Genomic DNA, 18,798 nt, shown 5'->3' on the forward strand with positions numbered 1-18,798 from the left:
AGTCAGGGGCGGATGCTTGTTCCAGAGCTGCTGTGTGTGGGGGCCAAGCAGGCCTGGGAAACCAGGGCTCTTGACACGTGTTGGGCAGTGAGTGGCCAGTTTGTCCTTCCAGTCAGAGTATTTTGGAATTGGCTGAAAAATGGGGCCGCTGGTGGTGGGGGCTCTCCAGGATGCTTCTACTCAGGCCGTGTCGACGTTAGAGAAAGCCTGAAGAATGCTCCTGAGAAAGAGGTATGTTTGGTTAGGTAATTTCACACTTTTTTTTCTGGAATATTCTTAGTTGTCTCATGGGAGAGGGGGAGGTTTGTGAAACTCTCCAAGTTGGGACACACTTTGATTTCACTTGAAACACTGGGAAACAATCCGTGCATGCACTATTAGTGTTGGGAGAGGCGAGGGTGTTCCAGAGCCTTCCTGGAGGCAGCGGGCCTGGCCAGGGCGTTGAAGGGCGAGGAGGAGGGAAGGTGGTGCAGTCTGGCATGCTGGGGAAGGACAGGGATGATAGCAGACAGAGAACACCCGTGGAGGAGGCAAACCAGCGTGAGTCCCCCCTAAAAGGGCTCTGGCTTTGGGGCTGCATGAGTTCGCTCGGGGTCGTCGTAACCCAGTGTACCGCTGGGGCCTTCAGCAGAAACAGACAGTCTCGCAGTTCCGGAGGTCAGAAGCCCCATCCAGGTGTGGGTGGGCAGGGCTGGGCTCCCTCTAAACCTGCAGGGGAGTCCTTCCTTGCCTCTCCCTAGTTTCTGGTGGCAGCTGGTGACCCTGGCATTCCTTGGTTCAGCCCTCCATCTTCACGAGGTTCTCCCTGTGTGTGGGTCTCTGTGTCCAAATTTCCCCTTTTTATAAGGACCCAGTCGCATTGGATTAGGGCCCACCCTGATGACCTCAATTTAATCACATCTGCAAAGACCCTATTTCCAAATAAGGTCACATTCAAAGGGACCAAGGTGCAAGGCTTCCATATTTTGGGGGTGGGGAGAAACAATTTAACCCATAACGGGCCTGGCACGTGAGGCTGGCATCTCTTCAAACCCTTGATCCCTGGTCATTCTCCTGATGAACGTGTATGAGCACGAGGCTTTTCTCCTTCTCCAGAGATGACACAGGCAGGTGATCTGCTTAGGCACACAGTTGGCAGGTGGCAGAGCTGGGATCCAATCGGGGATCTTTCTGGAAAGGCCCATGGCGCTCTCCTCAGGCCATAACCACAGGGGTGCACTCTGCCACACGGTGAATAAGAAACCCACATTTCTCTTCCTACCACGGGGCACTTCCCGGGTCTGTGCAGACTCTGGGCCCAGGAGAGGCTCAGGGTTTGCAGAGGTGTGTGTGTGGTGGGAGGGGGGAAATGGGGACAGCCTGCAGGGGAAGATTTTGCCACACCAGGCACCTCCCCCTCCTGACTGTCTGTGGATGTCTTTCTTTGCCCCTCTCCCTTGATATTGCAGGAACTGTTACGGTCTTTTTTCTTGGTTCTGTGAGCTCTTCGGTCATCGGGCCCGGGGAATCCCGGAGGAAAGGCCCAGGCCAGGTTCCAGGAGGAGGGCCCCAGAGAAAGTGGTTCCTGGCAGCCCCGCCGAGAGATGGGGCTTATTTTTAAACCTAAACAGATGGGGCGCTGGGAACCAAACACAGGCGTGGCTTCCAAATTCAAGGGACAGGTTTAAGAATGCCCTAGGATGTGAGATTGTGTGTGCGTGCGTGTGTGTTTTAGTTGAGGATTGTTTGACATGCACCGTTATGGTAATTTCAACTGTGTAACACAAACACTCACTATAAAAATTGGATTGTTTTTTTGCTATTGAGTTGTAGCAGTTCCTTATGTATTTTGGACCTTAACCCTAGCAGATACATATGACTTGTAAATATTTTCTCCCACTCGGGAGGCCGGGTTTTCCATTTTGTTGATGGCTTCCTTTGCTGTCCCACTTTTAGTTTGATGTCCCACTTGTCTATTTGTGCATGTGTTGCCTTTGTTCTTGGTGTCAGATTTAAAAAGTCATCGCCAAGACCGATGTCAAGGACCTTAACTCTGTTTTCTTCTAGGCATTATTTTATAGTTTCAGGTCCTATGTTTAAGTTTTTAATTGCTTTTGAGTTAGATTTTGTATATAGTGTAAGAAGGTGGTCCAGTTTTCCCAGTACCAGTTATTGAAGAGACTGTCCTTTCCCCAATGCATATTCTTGGCTCCTCTGTCATAAATTAATGGACAGTGTATGTGTAGGTTCATGTCTGGGGTCTGTATTCTAATTTTATGTCAGTACCATACTGTTTTGATTGCTTCTGTTTTGTAATATCGTTTGAAATCAGGGAACACGATACCTCCAGATTTGTTCTTCTTTCTCAAGATTGCTTTGGCTATTTGGGGTGTTTTGTGGTTCCATACAAATTTGAGGATTGTTTTGTTTCTGTGGAAAATGCCATTGGAATTTCGATAGGGATTACATTCTATCTGTAGATTGCTTTGGGCAGAATGGACATTTAAACAATATTAATTCTTTCAAACCATGAACACGGAATATCTTTCCATTATTTGTGTCATCTTCAAGTTTTCTTATCAGTGTCTTAGAGTTTTCAGCGTACAGGTCTTTCACCTCCTTGGTTAAACCTGCTCATAGATATTCTTTTAGATGCAATTACAGATGGGATTGGTTTTTTTTTTTTATAGATTTAAGAGAGAGCATAGAGTGAGAGAGCATGAGCAGGGGGAGTGGGAGAGGGAGAAGCAGGCTTCCCGCGGAGCAGGGAGCCTGACACGGGGCTCGAGCCCAGGACCCTGGGATCATGACCTGAGCCGAAGGCAGACACTTAACCGACGGAGCCACCAAAGCATCCCATATGGGACTGTTTTCTTACTTTCTCTTTTTGATGGTTTGCTCTTATGTATAGAAACACTGCATATTTTTGTGTATTGATTTTGTGTCCTACAACTTTATCGAGTTTGTTGATTGGGTCTGAGTTATTTGGTGGAATCTTTAGGGTTTTCTATATGTAATATCATGTCATCCCGCAAATAGTGACAGTTTTACTTCTTCCTTTCCAATGTGGATGCCTTTTCTTTTTCTTAACGCTCTGGCTTGGACTTCAGTATATGCTGAATAGAAGTGGCGTGAGTGGGCATCCTGGTCTTGTTCCGATCTTAAGAGGGAAAGCTTTCAGCTTTTCACCATTACGATGTTAGCTGTGGGCTCGTCCTAGATGGCCTTTATTACGCTGAAGCATGTTCCCTCTATACCCACTGTGTTGAGAGTTATCATAAATGGATGTTGAATTTTATCAGATGCTTTTCTGGCATCTCTTGAAGGTGATCACTTGTTTTATCCTTCATTTTATTCATGTGACGTATCACATTGATTTGCGGCTGTTGAACCATCCTTGCATCCCTGGAATGAATCCCATTTGTTTATGGTGTATGATCCTTTTAATGTATTATTGAATTCAGCTTGCTAATATTTCACCGAGCAGATAATAGTCTAACAGGGCTTCTTAACCCACTGCGTGGCAGGGGCCTCTTTTTGGCATGTTTTCAAATGCCTAAAATAAAGTACAAAGGGTTATGAGGCACGTGGGCTGGCTCAGTCCGTTAAACGTCCTACTCTTGGTCTCAGCTCAGGTCTTGATCTCGGGATCGTGAGTTCAGGCCCGTTGTTGGTGGAGCGCACTTGAAAAAAAAATACAAACGGTTCTGAAGGAAACCAGTTACATTAGATACAGCTCTTCCCACAGACCACCCTGGGTGAGGCAGCCTTGCTGCTCTGGGCGGTGCAGAGCCCCTGAAGCTTGCTGCCCCCAGGGGGCCGCGAGCGGGTAGCTGGGTCCTCAGCAGGCAGATTTGGGGTGAGTCTGGGGAGGCGGCTGGGGTAGGACAGGGCGGCGGGCGTGAGGGAGGCTGCGTGGCCTGGGTGGGAGCCCCGCTCTGCATCTGCCAGCCGTGTGACCCGAGTGAGGGCGGGAGCGATGGGGGCTGACACCTGCGGCAACAAGGGCAAATGCTTCCTTCCCGGTGTGCACCGTGCCCGGGCGCGGTCGTCAGTCGGGCTGCCAGTCGTCGGCCCTCCCCCAGCCCTGGGAGCTGGGTCCTCCTGTAGCCACTGGCAGGCAGGGGCCTGACCCAGAGGAGCTGAGCCGCTCGCGCAGAGCTGCCCATCCCAGGTGTCGGCCCCAGCGAGGCTGCCGCTCGCGTTGGGAAGCGCGAGGGTCCCAGCTGCTGCGTCTGTGGCCACGTGGCCATGTGGCACTGGGGCTGCCACCCCCTCGCCTGTCCTGCACACTTGACCTCCTTCAGCTCCGTGCTCAGCCGCCCCTGCCGTCCCCCCGGGATGTCTGGGGTCTGTGGTGCTGGTCTTGCCGTAGCCGCCACCGGAACCCCGTGGTGCCTTTCCTGTGGGCACTTTGGGCCCCAAAGTATCGGTGACTTTATCCAGTGTCCGTGTGTCGGGCATGGGCTCCATCTGCAGTATAGACCGTCCAGGCAGACTGCAGTTTCTCTGGCCCTAGAGCGGGTGACGCCTTGATGGTCCAGGTGAGGGTGTCCCCAGGTCACAGGAAGGGAAAAGGGGGGTGGAGGACAGAGATGGTGAGGGGCACGAGTGGGACTTAGGGACGGGGAGGAAGGGCCTCATGGGGGGTGACGCAGAGGCTTCTTGCGTGCCTGGGGCCTCAGGAACAGGTGTCGCCCCGACCCAGCGAGCGTGAGCTGGGGAGGGGTGGGCGTGCGAGAGAAGGGAGCGTGTGGGTGTGAGGGCCGCCCGGAGTGGGCCAGAAAGGGACAGTGCTCCAGGGGGGGCCGGCCCGAGCCCAGCAGGCCGCGCGCTTCGCTTCCCAGTGGCCCAGCGCTGGCCCCAGCCGGGGCTCCCCACCGTCCCCCACAGGCCTGGGGAGGACCCTGCAGACTGGTGATGAAGAGCCTGGGCAACGGAGTCCCTGGCATTCTCTGCGGGCGTCTGCCCAGTTCCTGCCGCCCTCGTACCCCCCACAGCACCTGCGAGGTGGGGAAGTGTCGCCTTGGCGGGTGCGGGGGCCGGGGGCCAGAGAGGCGTGCCTGAGGTGGGTGGAGGGGGACGCATGGGGTGGGCGTCTGTCCGTCTGTGCCCCTGGGGAGCATTCCTCACACGCATACTGTCATGGGGCCCAGCGCCGCTCTGGTCTTTCACAGGTGGAGAGCATGTCCAGTAACGGAGGCCGCGCGGGATCGGGGGACGCGCGCCCAGGGGTCCCAGGCCAGGGCTCGGGGCTCGCCCCCAGCCTCTTCTGCAGCCCCAGGAAGTGGCGGAGTTCCGCCCGGGCTTGGCAGAGGAAGGAGCTGGTGGGGCGCCCGGGAGGGCCGGGGCTGGGGGACTCGCTGACCTTGATGGAGCCCCTGCCCCGTGCCGGGACCCAGGGCCCCACGGCCTCTGAATCCGCCCCCCTTCAGGAGCCTGAAAGCTGTGTCTGCTCACGGGGTGGGGAGGCGGGGAAGACTCACACTCCCCCGACCTGGGCTGCCGAGCCTTTGCACGGCCGTTTAGCCTCCGGCCATGCCCTGCCCCTGCCGGAGGGGGCGCCCCCAGCAGCCAAGCGAGCACCCTCGTTCTGTCCCCCGCGCTCCGCAGCCCCCGGCCGTGCCCGCTGTCCTGTCCCGCACCCGCCCGCACGTGTCTCCTGAGCACGCACTATGTGCCGCCGGCTCGGCGTACAGCAGTGACCGTGGGGACTGCCGTCTGGCAGGAGACTTGAGGGCAGAGGTGACAGGGGCCCCGGAGACTCTGGCCTTCCCGCTTCGCTGGTCCCGGCCCAGCGGCAGGGCAGGTGCCCCGGGAGCGGGAGACATCTGAACGGCTGACGAGCAGGTGGCTGGTGCGTCTCCGCGGTCACTGGCAGCAGGCGGAAAGGCAGCCCACAGGCCGGCTCCACTGTGTGTCCCAGTGTCCATGATGCTCGATCGTGCCTGTACCCCCAGCTCCCCACACAGGGCCATTTACAACAGAGAGAGCTTGTGGACGTGGTGAGAAGGTTGTCCCGCTGAGCGCTTGTCCCCGAAGCCTCCCGGGGCTCCGCTGGGGCTCCGACCACAGACGGGCTCTGCATCCGCCTGGCTGGCTGGCTGCCCCCCGCGCCCCCCACGCCGGCCTTCGCAGCCCCCCTGACGGGCCCAACTCTGCCCACAGGTGTCCGTGCTGGTCCTCTTCGCCCTGGCCTTCCTCACCTGCGTCGTCTTCCTGGTCGTCTACAAGGTGTACAAGTATGACCGTGCCTGCCCCGATGGGTTCGTCCTCAAGGTAAGGCGCCCCAGGAGGGGCCCAGGGCTCTGGCCAGGCCCCCCGCCCCCCAGGGGACCCTTGCGGGAGGGAGGGGGGAGAAGGCGAGGCGGCCCAGTAGCAAGGCGGCTCCTGGGAACTGACCTAACCCGGGGGAGCAGAGACCCAGAGGGAGGAAGGGCTTGCGCGAGGGGGGCTGGGGGCAGGGCTGGGCACATGCCCCCCACGGCTGCCCCTCGGCTGGGCTCTCCGCGCGCGTGCAGATGCGTGCTTTGCTCGGACGCCTCCACGTTCCAGAAGGCCTGCAAGTGGCACCCAAGCAGACCCGGGGAACAAGAGGACTAAGTGAAGACCAAAAAAGGACGAGGCGATGAGGGGGAAGAGGTGAAGCACGAGGAAGTAAAACGGACTCGCCGTGGACCTGCTCCCATTTCCCCCGCACTCGGGATCTGGGCCCCACATTCGGTTCCGAACTCCCCGCAGCCAGGGTGAAGAGGGGAAAGGATCATTGGCAGGATCTGGGGTTGCAGAAATTAAAGCAGGAGAAGCCCACGCCGAGCGCACACGCGGACGGGCTTGGTTTGTCAGCTGCCACCCGGTGACTTTGCTTTGGGGTTTGGTGACGCGAGGGACACAGGACCCTCGCACGAGTTAGCAGGCAAAGCCAGAGTTCAGGGTGCCTTCCAGCCCTCCCGCTGCGCGGCGGGTACGTGTGTGGGCCTGCCGTGTGGCCGCGGCGGTCGCTGTTACTCCGGCCAGGACCCGTCGGCTGAAGAGCCCCGCCTTCGGGACGCTCCCTGCTATTCTCAAAAGAAGCGTGAAGTCAGTCGTACGCTGAGTTAGGCTATAAGCCCTGGAAAGCAGGAGAGCAAGGCAGGTTCTAGAAGGACGGTCATGTTTGAGCAACGCTCATAGGAGCCCAGTGAGGGAGCTGTGCGGGGACCTGGGGGACACCGCTTGTCTTCACGAACCCGTCCACCCCCCCGACGGGCTGGGAGAGGTTATGGTCTGCTTGGAAGCTCAGGAGGCACCATGGTTTAAAGGAGGCCAACCCAGAGGGCCTGGGGGCTTCGAGGAGGGGAGGGCTGCCCTTGACCAAGCAAGCGCATTCGCTGACGCTGGAGGCCGGCAGGGCCAACCCAGGCTCGGGGAGCAGCAGCGCCGCGGGTGACCGCAGGGCGGGGCAGGTCTGGTCAGCCTGGAGGACTGGGGGCAGTTGGACGTGAGCCAGACTCTGCAGACGTCACGGGCCAGGCAACGGCCCCCGGGTGAGGGGAAGTGATGGGACGGCCACTCGGTGGCCCCGGGAGGCTGGAGGTTTGGTGCGATGGCCCAGGAGGCTGCTATAGGGAGCCTGGGGAGAGACAAGGGTCTGGCCTGCTCAGGGTGCTGGAGACGGAGAGAGGACACCCACGTGACTGGGGGGGGGGATGCAGGGGAGGAAGATGCAGGGGAGGACCTGGTCCAGAGCCTGGTGACGCAGAGGGGCTGATGTCATGGAGAGGAAGCAAAGCAGACGCAGGAGCGGTGCCCTGATGGGAACTGGGTGTGCAGGGGACAGCTTTCTGGGGACTGGACAGACTGCTCACAAACCACTGGGGCCAGCAGCTCCATCAGGAGGACCCAGGGTTTGCTTCCGGGCTCATTCTCTGGGCCGGGGCAAGCTGCCTGCGTGGAGGAGGGGGCCAGGCTAAAACTACCCGGCCTGCAAGGCCAATTCTGCTAGAAAACCTGGTCCGGGCAGGTGGAGTCCGAGGGAGGAAGCCCTTGCAGGGCAGAGGGCAGCTCTCTGTGTTCAGAAGGCTCACGGCTGAGCCTGGGGCCCAGCCAGCCTTGGGAATTAGGAGTCCAGTGATGTTCTGTAGCTACGTCTCTTGGGACGTCGGCATTTTCCGCTGGCCTTTCCGTCTAATTGGGGGCAGGTGGCCTCCCTGGGAACCATGGCTGGGAGGACTGGGGAGCTCCCAGTCTGTGCCTAAAAGCCCTTGGCTAAAGCTGGAGGTGGGGAAGGTGTGGTGCATGCCCAAGCCCCCTCCCTCCCTCCTTTGTGCACTGTGCTTGTGCAGGTCACACGCAGACCCCGACAGCTTAGAGGCTTTTACACTAGGATTTGTGAATGCTCCTAAAAGCCTTCTGGGTAGATACTGTCAGATCCCCATTTTACCCGTGGGAAGAGGCAGTACAGACGCGACCGTCATTGTGTCCAAGGTCACGCCTGCGCTTTGACCGAGCATTTAGCACGTACGTATGAAGTGCCGCTGTGCTGTCCCCGGCTGGGTGCTGGGCTCCCAGCGCCGGACAGGAGTCAAGGCCCTACCCTTGGGGCCTGTGTTCTAGTGGAGGAGACAAGTGGCAGGCACACAGGCAGATGCCCAGATGGTGTGGACACTGCCGAGTGCCAGGCAGAGAAGAAACCAGGGTGACTGTGAGAGCCTGGGGTCACCTCCTCCGGGTCATTTGGGGGTGCAAACTGAATGAGGAGTCAGTTTAGCCAGCGGGTGGTCTGGGCATGCATGGACTGAGGACCCAGACTGGGCTGGGGTCCTGCTGACCCCCAGAGCCAGAGAGGGGCCCCGTGGGAAGGGCGGATGGGCCCAGGTGCCACAGAGGTCCTGGCGTGAGCCCGAGGGCAGGCGTGCGCCTGTGCCTGCGCCGTGGGTGGGGGGGGGCGCGGGCCGCCCCGACCGGGAGTGTCACCGGGGGATTTAGGAGGGCAGGTATGGGCTGGGGAGGATGCGACGTTTCTGCCTTTGTCCTGAAACCATGCAGTAGTTACAGGAGTCTTATGGAAAGGTTTTAAATGTGATGGGAAATTGCCCAAAGCCCATGTCTTTTGACATTTGGGTACTCCTCGCAGACTGTCAGCAGACACACGCCTTCTCCCCGGGGATCTCGTGTGCCAGGCGCACTCAGTAGCGCTGGCCGCGGGCCAGGGGCTGCCGGGAACCCGCCCGCCTGGGCTACCCCCCGGGGCCCCGAGGGAGCGAGGGGCGGAGAGGTCTGGTGACCTCCGCACACTGGCCCGCAGAGGGGCGCGGGGCTGTGATTTCTGGCCTGAGAGCGGCGGGGTCAGACCTCCCTGGGAGCCCCGGCCCCACGCTCCCCCCGGAACTGGGGTTCCCGCCCACCACCAGCCCACCGCGGCGCCGCCCCGGCACGTTCCTCCCCAGCCCGTGTGTGGGCAGCGGAACTGTCTGTCGTCCCCGGCCCGGCCGCAGAGGGCAGGGGAGGGACTCCGTTGGGTCTGGAGGCTCCCCCTGCCCAGCGCCTTGCAGGACCCTGTGCGCGAGCCGAGGAGGGCAGGACGGAGCGGAGGGCAGGTGGCCGCGCCGGCGGGGTGGGGGGTGGCTGGCTTGCTGGTCGGGGGCTGCGGCTTCCTGCCGCCCAGACGTGGCGGGGTGTGAGCTGCTGATGAGACGCGCGCGTCCCCTGGGTGGTGCCCCTGCGGCTTCCGATCTTCCCTGCGCGCTGTGTGAGCGTGGACACGCCGTGGCTTCTTACCTGACTGTTGTGCTTGGCAGTCCTGGGGCCTGGCACGGGGCTGGCACGAACGGCTTCTGAACGTGCCGGGCAGCCCACCCGTGGGAGAGCCGCTCCCTGGCCACGCCTGGTCACTTCACGCTGACACTCCCGTGGCCGGTATCCTGGGAGGACCCTCCGGGGTGGGGGGACCTCCATCGTGAGGCCTCCACGTCGGAGCGCACGGGAGCTTTTCCGTGACTGGGGTGTCATGCCTGTGTCTCGCCACACGTCACGTGCTCAGCCCTGTGGCCCTGCTTTTGACCCCAGGCAGGCGCCAGGCTACGTGGACCTGCGCGCTGGGGAGGCCTCCGGTTCAGAGGAGGACAACAGTCTGTGGCCCGAGAGGATGTTGCGTAGGCCGTGGCGCTCACCTGGTCTGGGTCACAGCAGCCCTGCCCGGCAGGCCTCGCAGCCCCCCGCCCCCTGCCGGACAGCCCCCCGCCCCCTGCCGGACAGCCCCCCGCCCCGGGCACTGCCGGAGGAGCACCGCGGCCCCAGCCTGCGAGGGCACTGGAGGCTGGGCTGGTCGCGCGCGCCGGGAACCGAGAGCTGCGCTGGGCCCACTCGCTGGCTGGATGCGAGCCTGTCAGTGCCCTGGGAAAACACTGGTTCGGCCCCAGGGGCCCCGGGGCGGGGCCTACTGCCTCTGCTTCTCACTGTCCTGTGTTTGAGTGGGTCATCTGTTGGTGGCTTTGCACGGTGACACTGGGGGGGGGGGTTCTGGGCGCTCCCACCGGGAGGCCCAGACTGGAGAGTTACCTCCCCTCCCTGGGTCTCCCTGGCCCCATCTATAAAAGCAGACTGCTGGAAGCTTCCTTACAGCGAGAGAATGTGCGTGGAAAGCACTTGGCAAACTGTCAGGGACGAAGAGAAGGTCAGGAGGAGAACGGCAGTGTGGGAGGCAAAACCCCAGTTCCCTTTTCTTCTGCCAGGAAGTGGCAGGTGGGCTTAGAATCTACAGGAAGACCTCAGGGAGCAGCCCCCCTGACCCGCCTTTAGCTTTCAGAGATTGAGCAAAAAAAGCTGGGCCCGGGCGGGGCGAGGCTCCCGGAGGCGGTTCCCGGCCGCATCCCGGGCTGGCCCTGAGGTCTCCCAGCGCCCACGTCCACGGCGCAGCAGCTGTGGCCAGCCATCCTAGCGGTGGCCCGAGGTGCCCAGAGATGCGGTCCTCAGAGGTCCCGTCACGTTGTCCACATGGTGCCTGCCCCGGGCAGGTAAGTGGACACCCTGAGCGGCTGGGTTTCTTGCTAAGCCCCGGGAGTTGGTCAGAGTGCCCTGGGCGGCGCTCGGGCTACAGGTCCCGGCTTTGCGTGTACCAGCAGGGTGACCACAGCCGAGACAGACGGCACTCGGTGTGCCGAGCCTCAGGATCACCTGGGCTGTTGAAGCATACAGATCGCTCCCACACGGATGTGCCGAGTCAGACCCCTCGGGTGGGCGGAGAATCTGGGCTGTGACCCTCTTCCTGGTGACCGTGGAGGTGGCCGAGGCCAGGCACCGGTCTTAGCTGCGGTCTCCCTTTGCTGTCTGATGGTGAGCCTGGCTTTAGTTGCTCAGACACAGGAAGCGGGGCTTCCACGAGATGGAAGGGCGACCTCTGTCCCGTTAAGGCTCCCGCGGGAAGGCGGCGGGGCTCTGTGAGGTCACCCTGGAGCCCCGATTCTGTCTTCTGCTGCCCTGCCAGCCCCCAGGGTATATCACCCTTCCCTGCGCAGTCAGCCAGCCGGGGAAGGGCTGCGGGAGAGAGTGGACAGACCTCCACTCCTGTCCCACCGGCCAGAAGTTAGCCCCACGGCCTCTCCCGGCTGCTGGGAGCGCTGGGCGCCAGGTGCCCGCCTAGCCCTGGGGGCTGGCTGGGGGAGCCGATCGCGGCCGCGCCCACCTCCCCTGTGGGCTTGCTGAGCCCCGCAGCTATTGTGTGGGCTGGCCACGTCAGCTGTGGGGGGGCAGTGGCTTAGGTTGGCTCCTGAATAAGGAAAGGCAGCCTGGGTGTAGGGTCTCAACTGTTTGCGGTCCTAGACCTTTTGCGAGCTGATGAGAGCTATGGGCTGGTCTCCCCCGGCCCTCATCTCCCCAGGGTTCTGTGGCCTGTAGGGACAGAGCCTCTTCCTTCGTGGACAGCTGCCTGGGAGAGCGCCCCCCCCCCCAAACATGCTGTCTGGGGTCCTTGGGGACGTCCTGCTGCTCTCTGGGTCACAAGGTCACACTGCTCCCTAATAGGACCTGTAGGCCTTGTGTGACTGCCTCTCTGACCCAGGCCACCCTTCCCAGCGTGTTCCCCATGCTGCTGCCTGCGAGGCCGGCCTGCCCTGCCTCTGGGCCCCCCATGACCCCCCCCCCGGATAAGGCCTACTACAAACCTAGCTCCCAGGAGGCCTTTCTGACTTGGTTTCCGGTAGATGTAAAATGACAACTAGCGTAAGCTCTTCAGTGAAGCAGGAAGGCCACCGTCCTGTTACACACACGCCCCCCGAGCACCGCTGTTGGAGAGGTCGGCCCTGTCATGACATAAATCGCTGTCGGGTGGTCCCTGGGCTGTGCCGAGGCCAGGACCCATGCCCGCTTTTGCTCATTTGTGTATTTCTCCTCTCGGCCCCGGGAAGGTGCTCAGTAAACATCTGGAAGGGGGTTACCTGGAAACCCTGGAGACCCACACTGGCATCCCTCCAGCCTTGGTGCACGCACCTCAGGGGCCTTTTCTATCTTTCAGAACACCCAGTGCATTCCAGAAGGCTTGGAGAGCTACTACGCGGAGCAAGACTCCAGCGCCCGGGAGAAATTCTACACCGTCATCAACCACTACAACCTGGCCAAGCAGAGCATCACACGCTCGGTCTCACCCTGGATGTCCGTTCTGTCGGAAGAGAAGCTGTCCGAGCAGGAGACCGAAGCCGCCGAGAAGTCGGCCCAGTGAGGTGGGCAGGTTCCTTACGATGTGTCACTTGAAGGTAACAAAGGGACTCGGAGGGACGTTTCATTAAATATAATTCCCGATAATTTAGAGGTCGCTCATTTATGGTGCAACTGCTTGTTTGCTGATGCCGCTTTGCAAATAAACCTTGCTGCCGGCCGCCTGCGGGCCCAAGTGCATCTCAGCACTGCTTAAAGAGCTCTGACACCACTTTCCGTGATAAGGAGTCTTAATTTAGCTACTTTACTGGGACTTACTGGATGGTATCAAAAAATAAATTTACACCAGATACGCAAGGGGTTTGGATTCAGATAATGCATTTTGTGGACTTTGTTTACCACGCCCCCACCCTCGCTGTTTGCAGTCCTTACTCCACAGCCATATTTAGAGGGAGCCCCACTTTGCTAAGAGCAAGCTGTACTTCAGAATTTCTTCCAACCTCCAATCAGGCGGCAACAGTGCCGTCTCCAGGACGCATGGTAGTGAGCGGTGTAGAGAAGGAAGGAAATAGGGCAAGCGCGCTTTCCCCGTGCTCATCCCTAAGTTGCAAGTGTCCCGCAGCCAAGCACACTTGGGGGGCTCTGTTCCACGCCCCCACACACCGGAGTTGGCATCTTGGTGCAGAGAGCACCCTTGTTTCGCTCCAGTGCATGCAGACCGTGTCCCAGCATGTGAGGTGAGGGGCTATGGAAAGCGAGGTCCCTGGGCCACGGGCTCCAGGACTGTGTCAGAAGCCCTGTAGGTAGTCCGTCTGCTCTGTGATGTGTTGAATAGGAACGAAACCCCTTTGGTCTTTATGTGCTCTTCTGTTATGAATAAATTCGCACCAACAGCCCTGTTAGCCCTGTTAGCCCCTAAGTTAGTTTTCAAAAACTTATTTGTGTTGGAAAAGTGAAAATGTAATTGCTGGGGAACCAAGACTAATTTTTATTTTGTGAACCAGAACTCCTTTGATGTAAGAAGCAGGCAGGAAAGGCTGGGCGGGGCTGGTGTGGCAACTTGCAAACCCACTGATGACATTTCAATTCACAATCTTTGTAAGAAAATGCTATTTCAACCTGAATCTTGACATTAAAGTATATGTTTACAAAATTGCCAGTTAGATAAGTGTATAAGACGATTAAATAGAAAAAAGACATATGCAGACCTTTTCTTCCATGTTATTTGAATGTGTTGTTTCTGGTGGACATGTCAAAAGTTTCACTGTTTTTTAGTAGATCAAAAATAAATGACAACTAGTGCAAGATCTGTTGCAAACAAGCCTGGTGGCCACGGCCGACTCCGTTACTGCTTCCTAAACCCGATTTTATTATCAAGGGTGTTCTGAAACCATGACCATGGGCTCGGGGAAGGGGAGCGTGCCTGAGCTGCATGCAGCGAAGGCCGCGAGGACGCACGGCGAGCAGGGACCGTACATCTGTGAGCGCGGCCAGGCCCGTGGACATGCCCCACTGAGGTGACACACCCCTCTGTGCGTCTAGTAGACATTTTATTGATGTAAATTCACTCGCAGGTAACTTCTGACACTTTGACTGGGCACGCAAGGAACACAGACTCGTACCGCACACGGGGGAGCCATCCGCACGCACATGGGGGTGCGGCCCCGCGAACACCTGCGTGCTTTCTGCACAGACGTGGCTCCAGAAGTCTTGGGCTCCCCACTGCAAACAGGCGCTCCTGTTTCCTCGACGGTCAGGCGCACAGTCCAGGAGCTGCAGGCCAGGTTCCTGCTCTGGACAAAAGCTCCTTGGGCCCCAGGGGCCCCTTGCCAAGTGGCCAGAGTCTGTCCCCACACTTCTGCCCCACCCGGCAGGCAGGCGTCCGCTGCACATCTCTGCTCAGACCCGCTGACAGGACACGAAGGAGCTCTAGTTGCATTTATTACATTAACAGGGCAAAGGGGCGTTCTCTAGAATACGGTGACTATCACAGGGCTCAGGCAGATAAGATGCCACAGGAAACAAAGAAATGATCATTGTTGTGAAGTTACTAGCCAGCGCTCTTCCCGAAGCCACCAGAAGGCCAAGGCAGGAGCCTCCCTGAGCCCGGCCTCCAGGCAGCCCCTCCACATGGTCTCCGGTGCAGCCGGAACCGGAACCGCCCCCACCCCCACCCCCCACCTTGCGTCAGTTTCGCTACACAGGCCCCTTTCCCTTTGTGTTCCTTATTTTCTTTCTCAGCTACCAAATGGGCTTAAACCACAGGTGTGGGTGTCCCTTCGTGAGAGTGTCCATCTGTCCCAGCCCCCTTCCCCCCAACGGCTCATGATACAATCTGCTCGCAGCCCCGCTCCGCTGCTGGAGACCCTCAAGGGCGCGCCGTCTGCCAGGAGCAGCGGGGACAGGCTAGCCGTCGTACCAGTCCAGGAAGAGCAGGGAGAAGGAGCACATCACCAGGAAGAAGAGGACCCACACGCGGAAGCCGGCGTTGTTTTTAATGGCCTGGGGCGGGGGGGGGGGGGGCAGTAGCTCAGGGATTTGCGTCACCAGGGATTTTTGCTTTCAGAAGCACTCTCCCTCCACTGGGCTGTAGGTGCACTGCTGGGCCTTTGCTTACCGTAGTCACTCGGCAGGACCACAGAGTGGGTTTAGAATCCATCAGCAAAAAGGTATTTCCCTTACCCGCTGGCCCTCACTCAGAGATCCTGCGCCTTTCTCCCAGGAAACACCCAGAAATGGCCCACGCGTGTCCCAGGGTTAAAGCCACACACCCGACCGGCCACGGTCCCCCAACAGTACAGTGGCAGTGGTGGCCCATCAACCCAGCCCAAGCCCCACGCTCAGAGGACAGAGTCCGCTCGACAGAGCCCACTGTGGTGGCCCCCAAAAAACAGGGACCAGGGCCCTGGCCCTCGGGGTGGGGCAGGGGCGCTCAGCAAGCTTCTCCAGCAGCGCCCACCCCTGGACTGAGGGAGCTGGTCCGGCCCTTGCCAACAGTGACCTCATGCGCCTCAAGTGGCTCCTCTGGAGGCCGGTGAGTCACAGCTCTTGGTAACGGCGGGGGCCCAGGGTTTGGTGGGGGTGGAAATGGGACCGTCCGGCGCCATCAGGTGGGGAGCCCTGGGGGCTGGGCTCCAGCAAGGCGGTCAGGCCGCCCCGACTCGGTGCCACACTGGGGAGGCCTGGGGGGCCCAAAAGTTCTCACCTCTCTGATGTCTTCATTACCCTCCTTGATATTCTCGGTTGCCCCGACAACTAACTGGTGAATGCTGTCGATCTCGGCTTCCTGGGGAAGGAGAGTGACAGGTAGACCCAATCTCTGTCTCCTTCCCCAAGCGTACAGACATCAGAAGCCACCAGCTGCCACTTAACGAAGGGCCGGGACTTTACAAATATGAGCCCGTGAGTCCTCATGGTGCCCCGAGGGGTAGGCAGCAGCCCCGTTTTGCAAAAGGGAAACTTAGGGTTCAGAGAAGTTCGGTAACTTGCCCGAAGTCACAGAGCAACCAGGCAGCAGGACCAGGACTAGAACCCAGGGCCTGTGCCCCCTTCCACCCCCAGCTGCGACCTGCGGTGCCACGCGCCGGGCAGGAAGGGACGAACACGAGAGCTGCCGACTACACGGTAGCCACCACAGGCCAGGGCCTCCCCCTCTGGTCTCTACTCTTTCTGACGTCCAGAGACGTAAGCTTCCACACACGTGTGCTTTAAAACACATGCTAGAGAAGAAAGGGCTAAAATGTACACACATTGGCTCCCACGTACTGAGAGGCTGCCCTGAGCCAGGCGGGGGCCTGGTACCTCTAGGCCAGCTCTGAGCGCGAGGCAGGGGACACCCGACCCGTGCCGTGGAGGGCACCCCGGGTCGGAGGCAGCCCGTCTGACCCTGCTGGCCTCTGAGCGCTCCTCCCAGGCGCAGCTGCCTCTAGAAACAAGGCGTGTGCCCTGACACGGACCGCTGGCCTTGCTGGTTTAGGTTTAGGTGCTAAGTGAAGAGTTCCTTCAGTGTGCTATTAAAAAGGACAGCCCTACGAGCCTGAACTCGCAAACTGTTCGGCCTCGTGGCTGTGAGGTTTAGGGCAGGTTTTGTGAGTGGGGTATCTTAAGCCAACTAGCCCAGTTTCACACAACGGAGCCAAATGATTCTGTCTTTGAAACCCTTCCACGGTCTGCGGATGCGCCAAACAAAAGGACAAACTGATCAGGTCTGTAACAGTTTTGCCAGTTACTGGCTAGAGGAATTTTAGCGGGGGAGGCAGGTACAAGTAACATGAAAATCCTCTCACGGGAACAATCCTGTCTGCTGTGTGGACGTGACAGCTGAGGGCACGGACCTGGCGTTCGGAGAGGGCCGAGTCTGGGCTCGTAAAGGTCGGCTGAGAAGCTACCACCAGCAGGCGTTGTGCCGGATGCTTCCTGTGGGTTATCTCTGAGCCTTACAACGGCCCTGCAAGGGTCACTCCACTTTACAGACGGGCAAACCGTAGCTGGGAGGCCACCCTGGTTACCCGAGGGCATCCAGAACGAAGATCTACCTGACTCCTCTCACCACGTGTCCCACTGCACGCTCGCGGTGAGCACTCGGTCTGGCCTGGGCCGGCCAGTGGGTCCAGAGCAGAGAGCTCCCCGCCACGCACAGCGGCGGCACCAGGGGGACGAGAGGCCCTCCCCCGAGGAGCCCTCTGAGTGCCCACTGGCCAAGGCACACGGCTCTGGGTGCTCGGCTGCAGAGATCAGGCAACCTCTCGGGAAATACCCGGACTTCACAGTATATTCTTTTAAGCCAGAACTTTAAACGATAATTTTTTTTCTTTCTTACCTGTTGTAAAACCTTCTCTGTGAATATCTCTTGGAGTCTGGAAATTTCAACCACTCTCCCTTCGATTTGCCTTCATTAAAAAAGAAAAAAAAGTCACAGACAACCATTAGTACTTGGTAGTCCTAACAAGAATGCTACACATTTCTAAAGGGACCGTCTAAGTGAGAAATGGAGGGGACACCACCACAGCCTCCAGAGAGGGAGGGGGCGCCATGTCGGGCTCAGGAAAGGAGATAGACATTTTACTTCCTGACTCTCCGTTGAAGTCTCTCAGCTTGGGGGCGTGTACCACAATTTAGAAACCTGCCCTCCCCTCTCAGCTGACCCACTGTGCCCCTGCCTTGGAGTCCGCACCCCTGGTTACAAAAGACAGTCTTCTAGAAGGCCTGTACCCAATCTAGTAACCACAGTAACATGGTGGGGATTCAAAAGAAACCACCAGAATGTGCTGACAACTCAACTTTGTTACTGCTCAGTAGGTTGAAGGAGAGCATATTTGTCACTCAAACCGACTTCCTGTTGAAAGGAAAAACTATGATTCCATCTGAAAAATATGTCTGGGTTCAGCAACCAAGTGTCTGAGCTTCTCCCTGTTTCAGGGCCAGCAAGGGCGCCCCCGGGGGTGGGCTGGGGGCTGGAGTAGGTCTAGAAATGGGGACGGCTGAGCTCCCAGCCCAGGAGGCCGCTCTTAAGGGCAGGAGGCGGCCACTCCTCCCAGAGCTTCTAGGCGCGGGAAGGGAGAGCGAAGCGGATGGGGCCAGGGACGATGAGGGCGGAGTCTCAGGGCAAGGACCAGGAGGCCCACAGAAGAAGGGCGAAGGCCACAGAAGAGCACGGGAGCTGTCAGAGGGAAACTCCTGCAGGCGGAATCCCCAGGGCTCTGTGGGTACAGCGCCAGGATGCGTTTTCTTTTGGGATGAGCCCACAATGCAGCGGCAGGGTTTCTGTGCCCTGCAAAATCCCAGGCCTCCCGTTCGGATGGTTCAAACGTTCTCCGGGAAACAGGCCCCAAGCGCTTCCCCTAGAGGGCCGGCCAGCGATGGTTCACATGGGCGAACACAGCCACTTGCCTTTGGTGCTGCCGACCCCTTTGCTGCGGGAGCAGAGAGACCCTGGCAGAGCCAAGTGCAGGAGGCTGCCCCGGCCAGCGGTTCTTCACGAGGCCCCCATCTCACTGGGGAGTCATGAGGTGCAAACAGCCCCCACATGGGGCACTCAGTATCTGGTGCAATTTGCAGTCACTGGGAGCAGCACGTGGGGGGGGACCTCCCACGGGCCCACAAGCTGAGGGGAGTCAATAAAGTTGGGCAGCTGCCTCGACCCCCGAATGGCTCAAGGTGTGGGGGGGTGCTTGTGGCCAGGGCCACAAG

General features: G+C 59.2%; 2 protein-coding genes across 4 annotated transcripts in view; one reads left to right on the forward strand and one right to left on the reverse strand.

Annotated features, from left to right (window-relative positions):
* Positions 1-13,931, forward strand: part of NSG1 (neuronal vesicle trafficking associated 1) — a 28,730-nt gene extending 14,799 nt beyond the window's left edge. The window contains exons 4-5 of the mRNA XM_035005324.1: positions 6,148-6,258; positions 12,470-13,931. Of these exons, the coding sequence (XP_034861215.1) occupies positions 6,148-6,258; positions 12,470-12,673 (315 nt within the window). The 3' untranslated portion in view covers positions 12,674-13,931. The remainder of the gene's footprint in view (positions 1-6,147; positions 6,259-12,469) is intronic.
* Positions 13,932-14,146: 215 nt separating this feature from the next.
* Positions 14,147-18,798, reverse strand: part of STX18 (syntaxin 18) — a 117,385-nt gene continuing 112,733 nt past the window's right edge. For all 3 annotated transcript variants that reach the window (XM_035005320.1, XM_035005322.1, XM_035005323.1), the window contains 3 exons: positions 17,429-17,498; positions 15,815-15,895; positions 14,147-15,111 (listed from right to left, as the gene is read on the reverse strand). In XM_035005320.1, the coding sequence (XP_034861211.1) occupies positions 15,016-15,111; positions 15,815-15,895; positions 17,429-17,498 (247 nt within the window). In that variant the 3' untranslated portion in view covers positions 14,147-15,015. The remainder of the gene's footprint in view (positions 15,112-15,814; positions 15,896-17,428; positions 17,499-18,798) is intronic.

This window comes from Mirounga leonina, unplaced genomic scaffold (assembly GCF_011800145.1).
Source record: "Mirounga leonina isolate KUSES-001 unplaced genomic scaffold, KU_Mleo_1.0 Mir_129, whole genome shotgun sequence".
Classification (NCBI taxonomy): Eukaryota; Metazoa; Chordata; class Mammalia; order Carnivora; family Phocidae; genus Mirounga; species Mirounga leonina.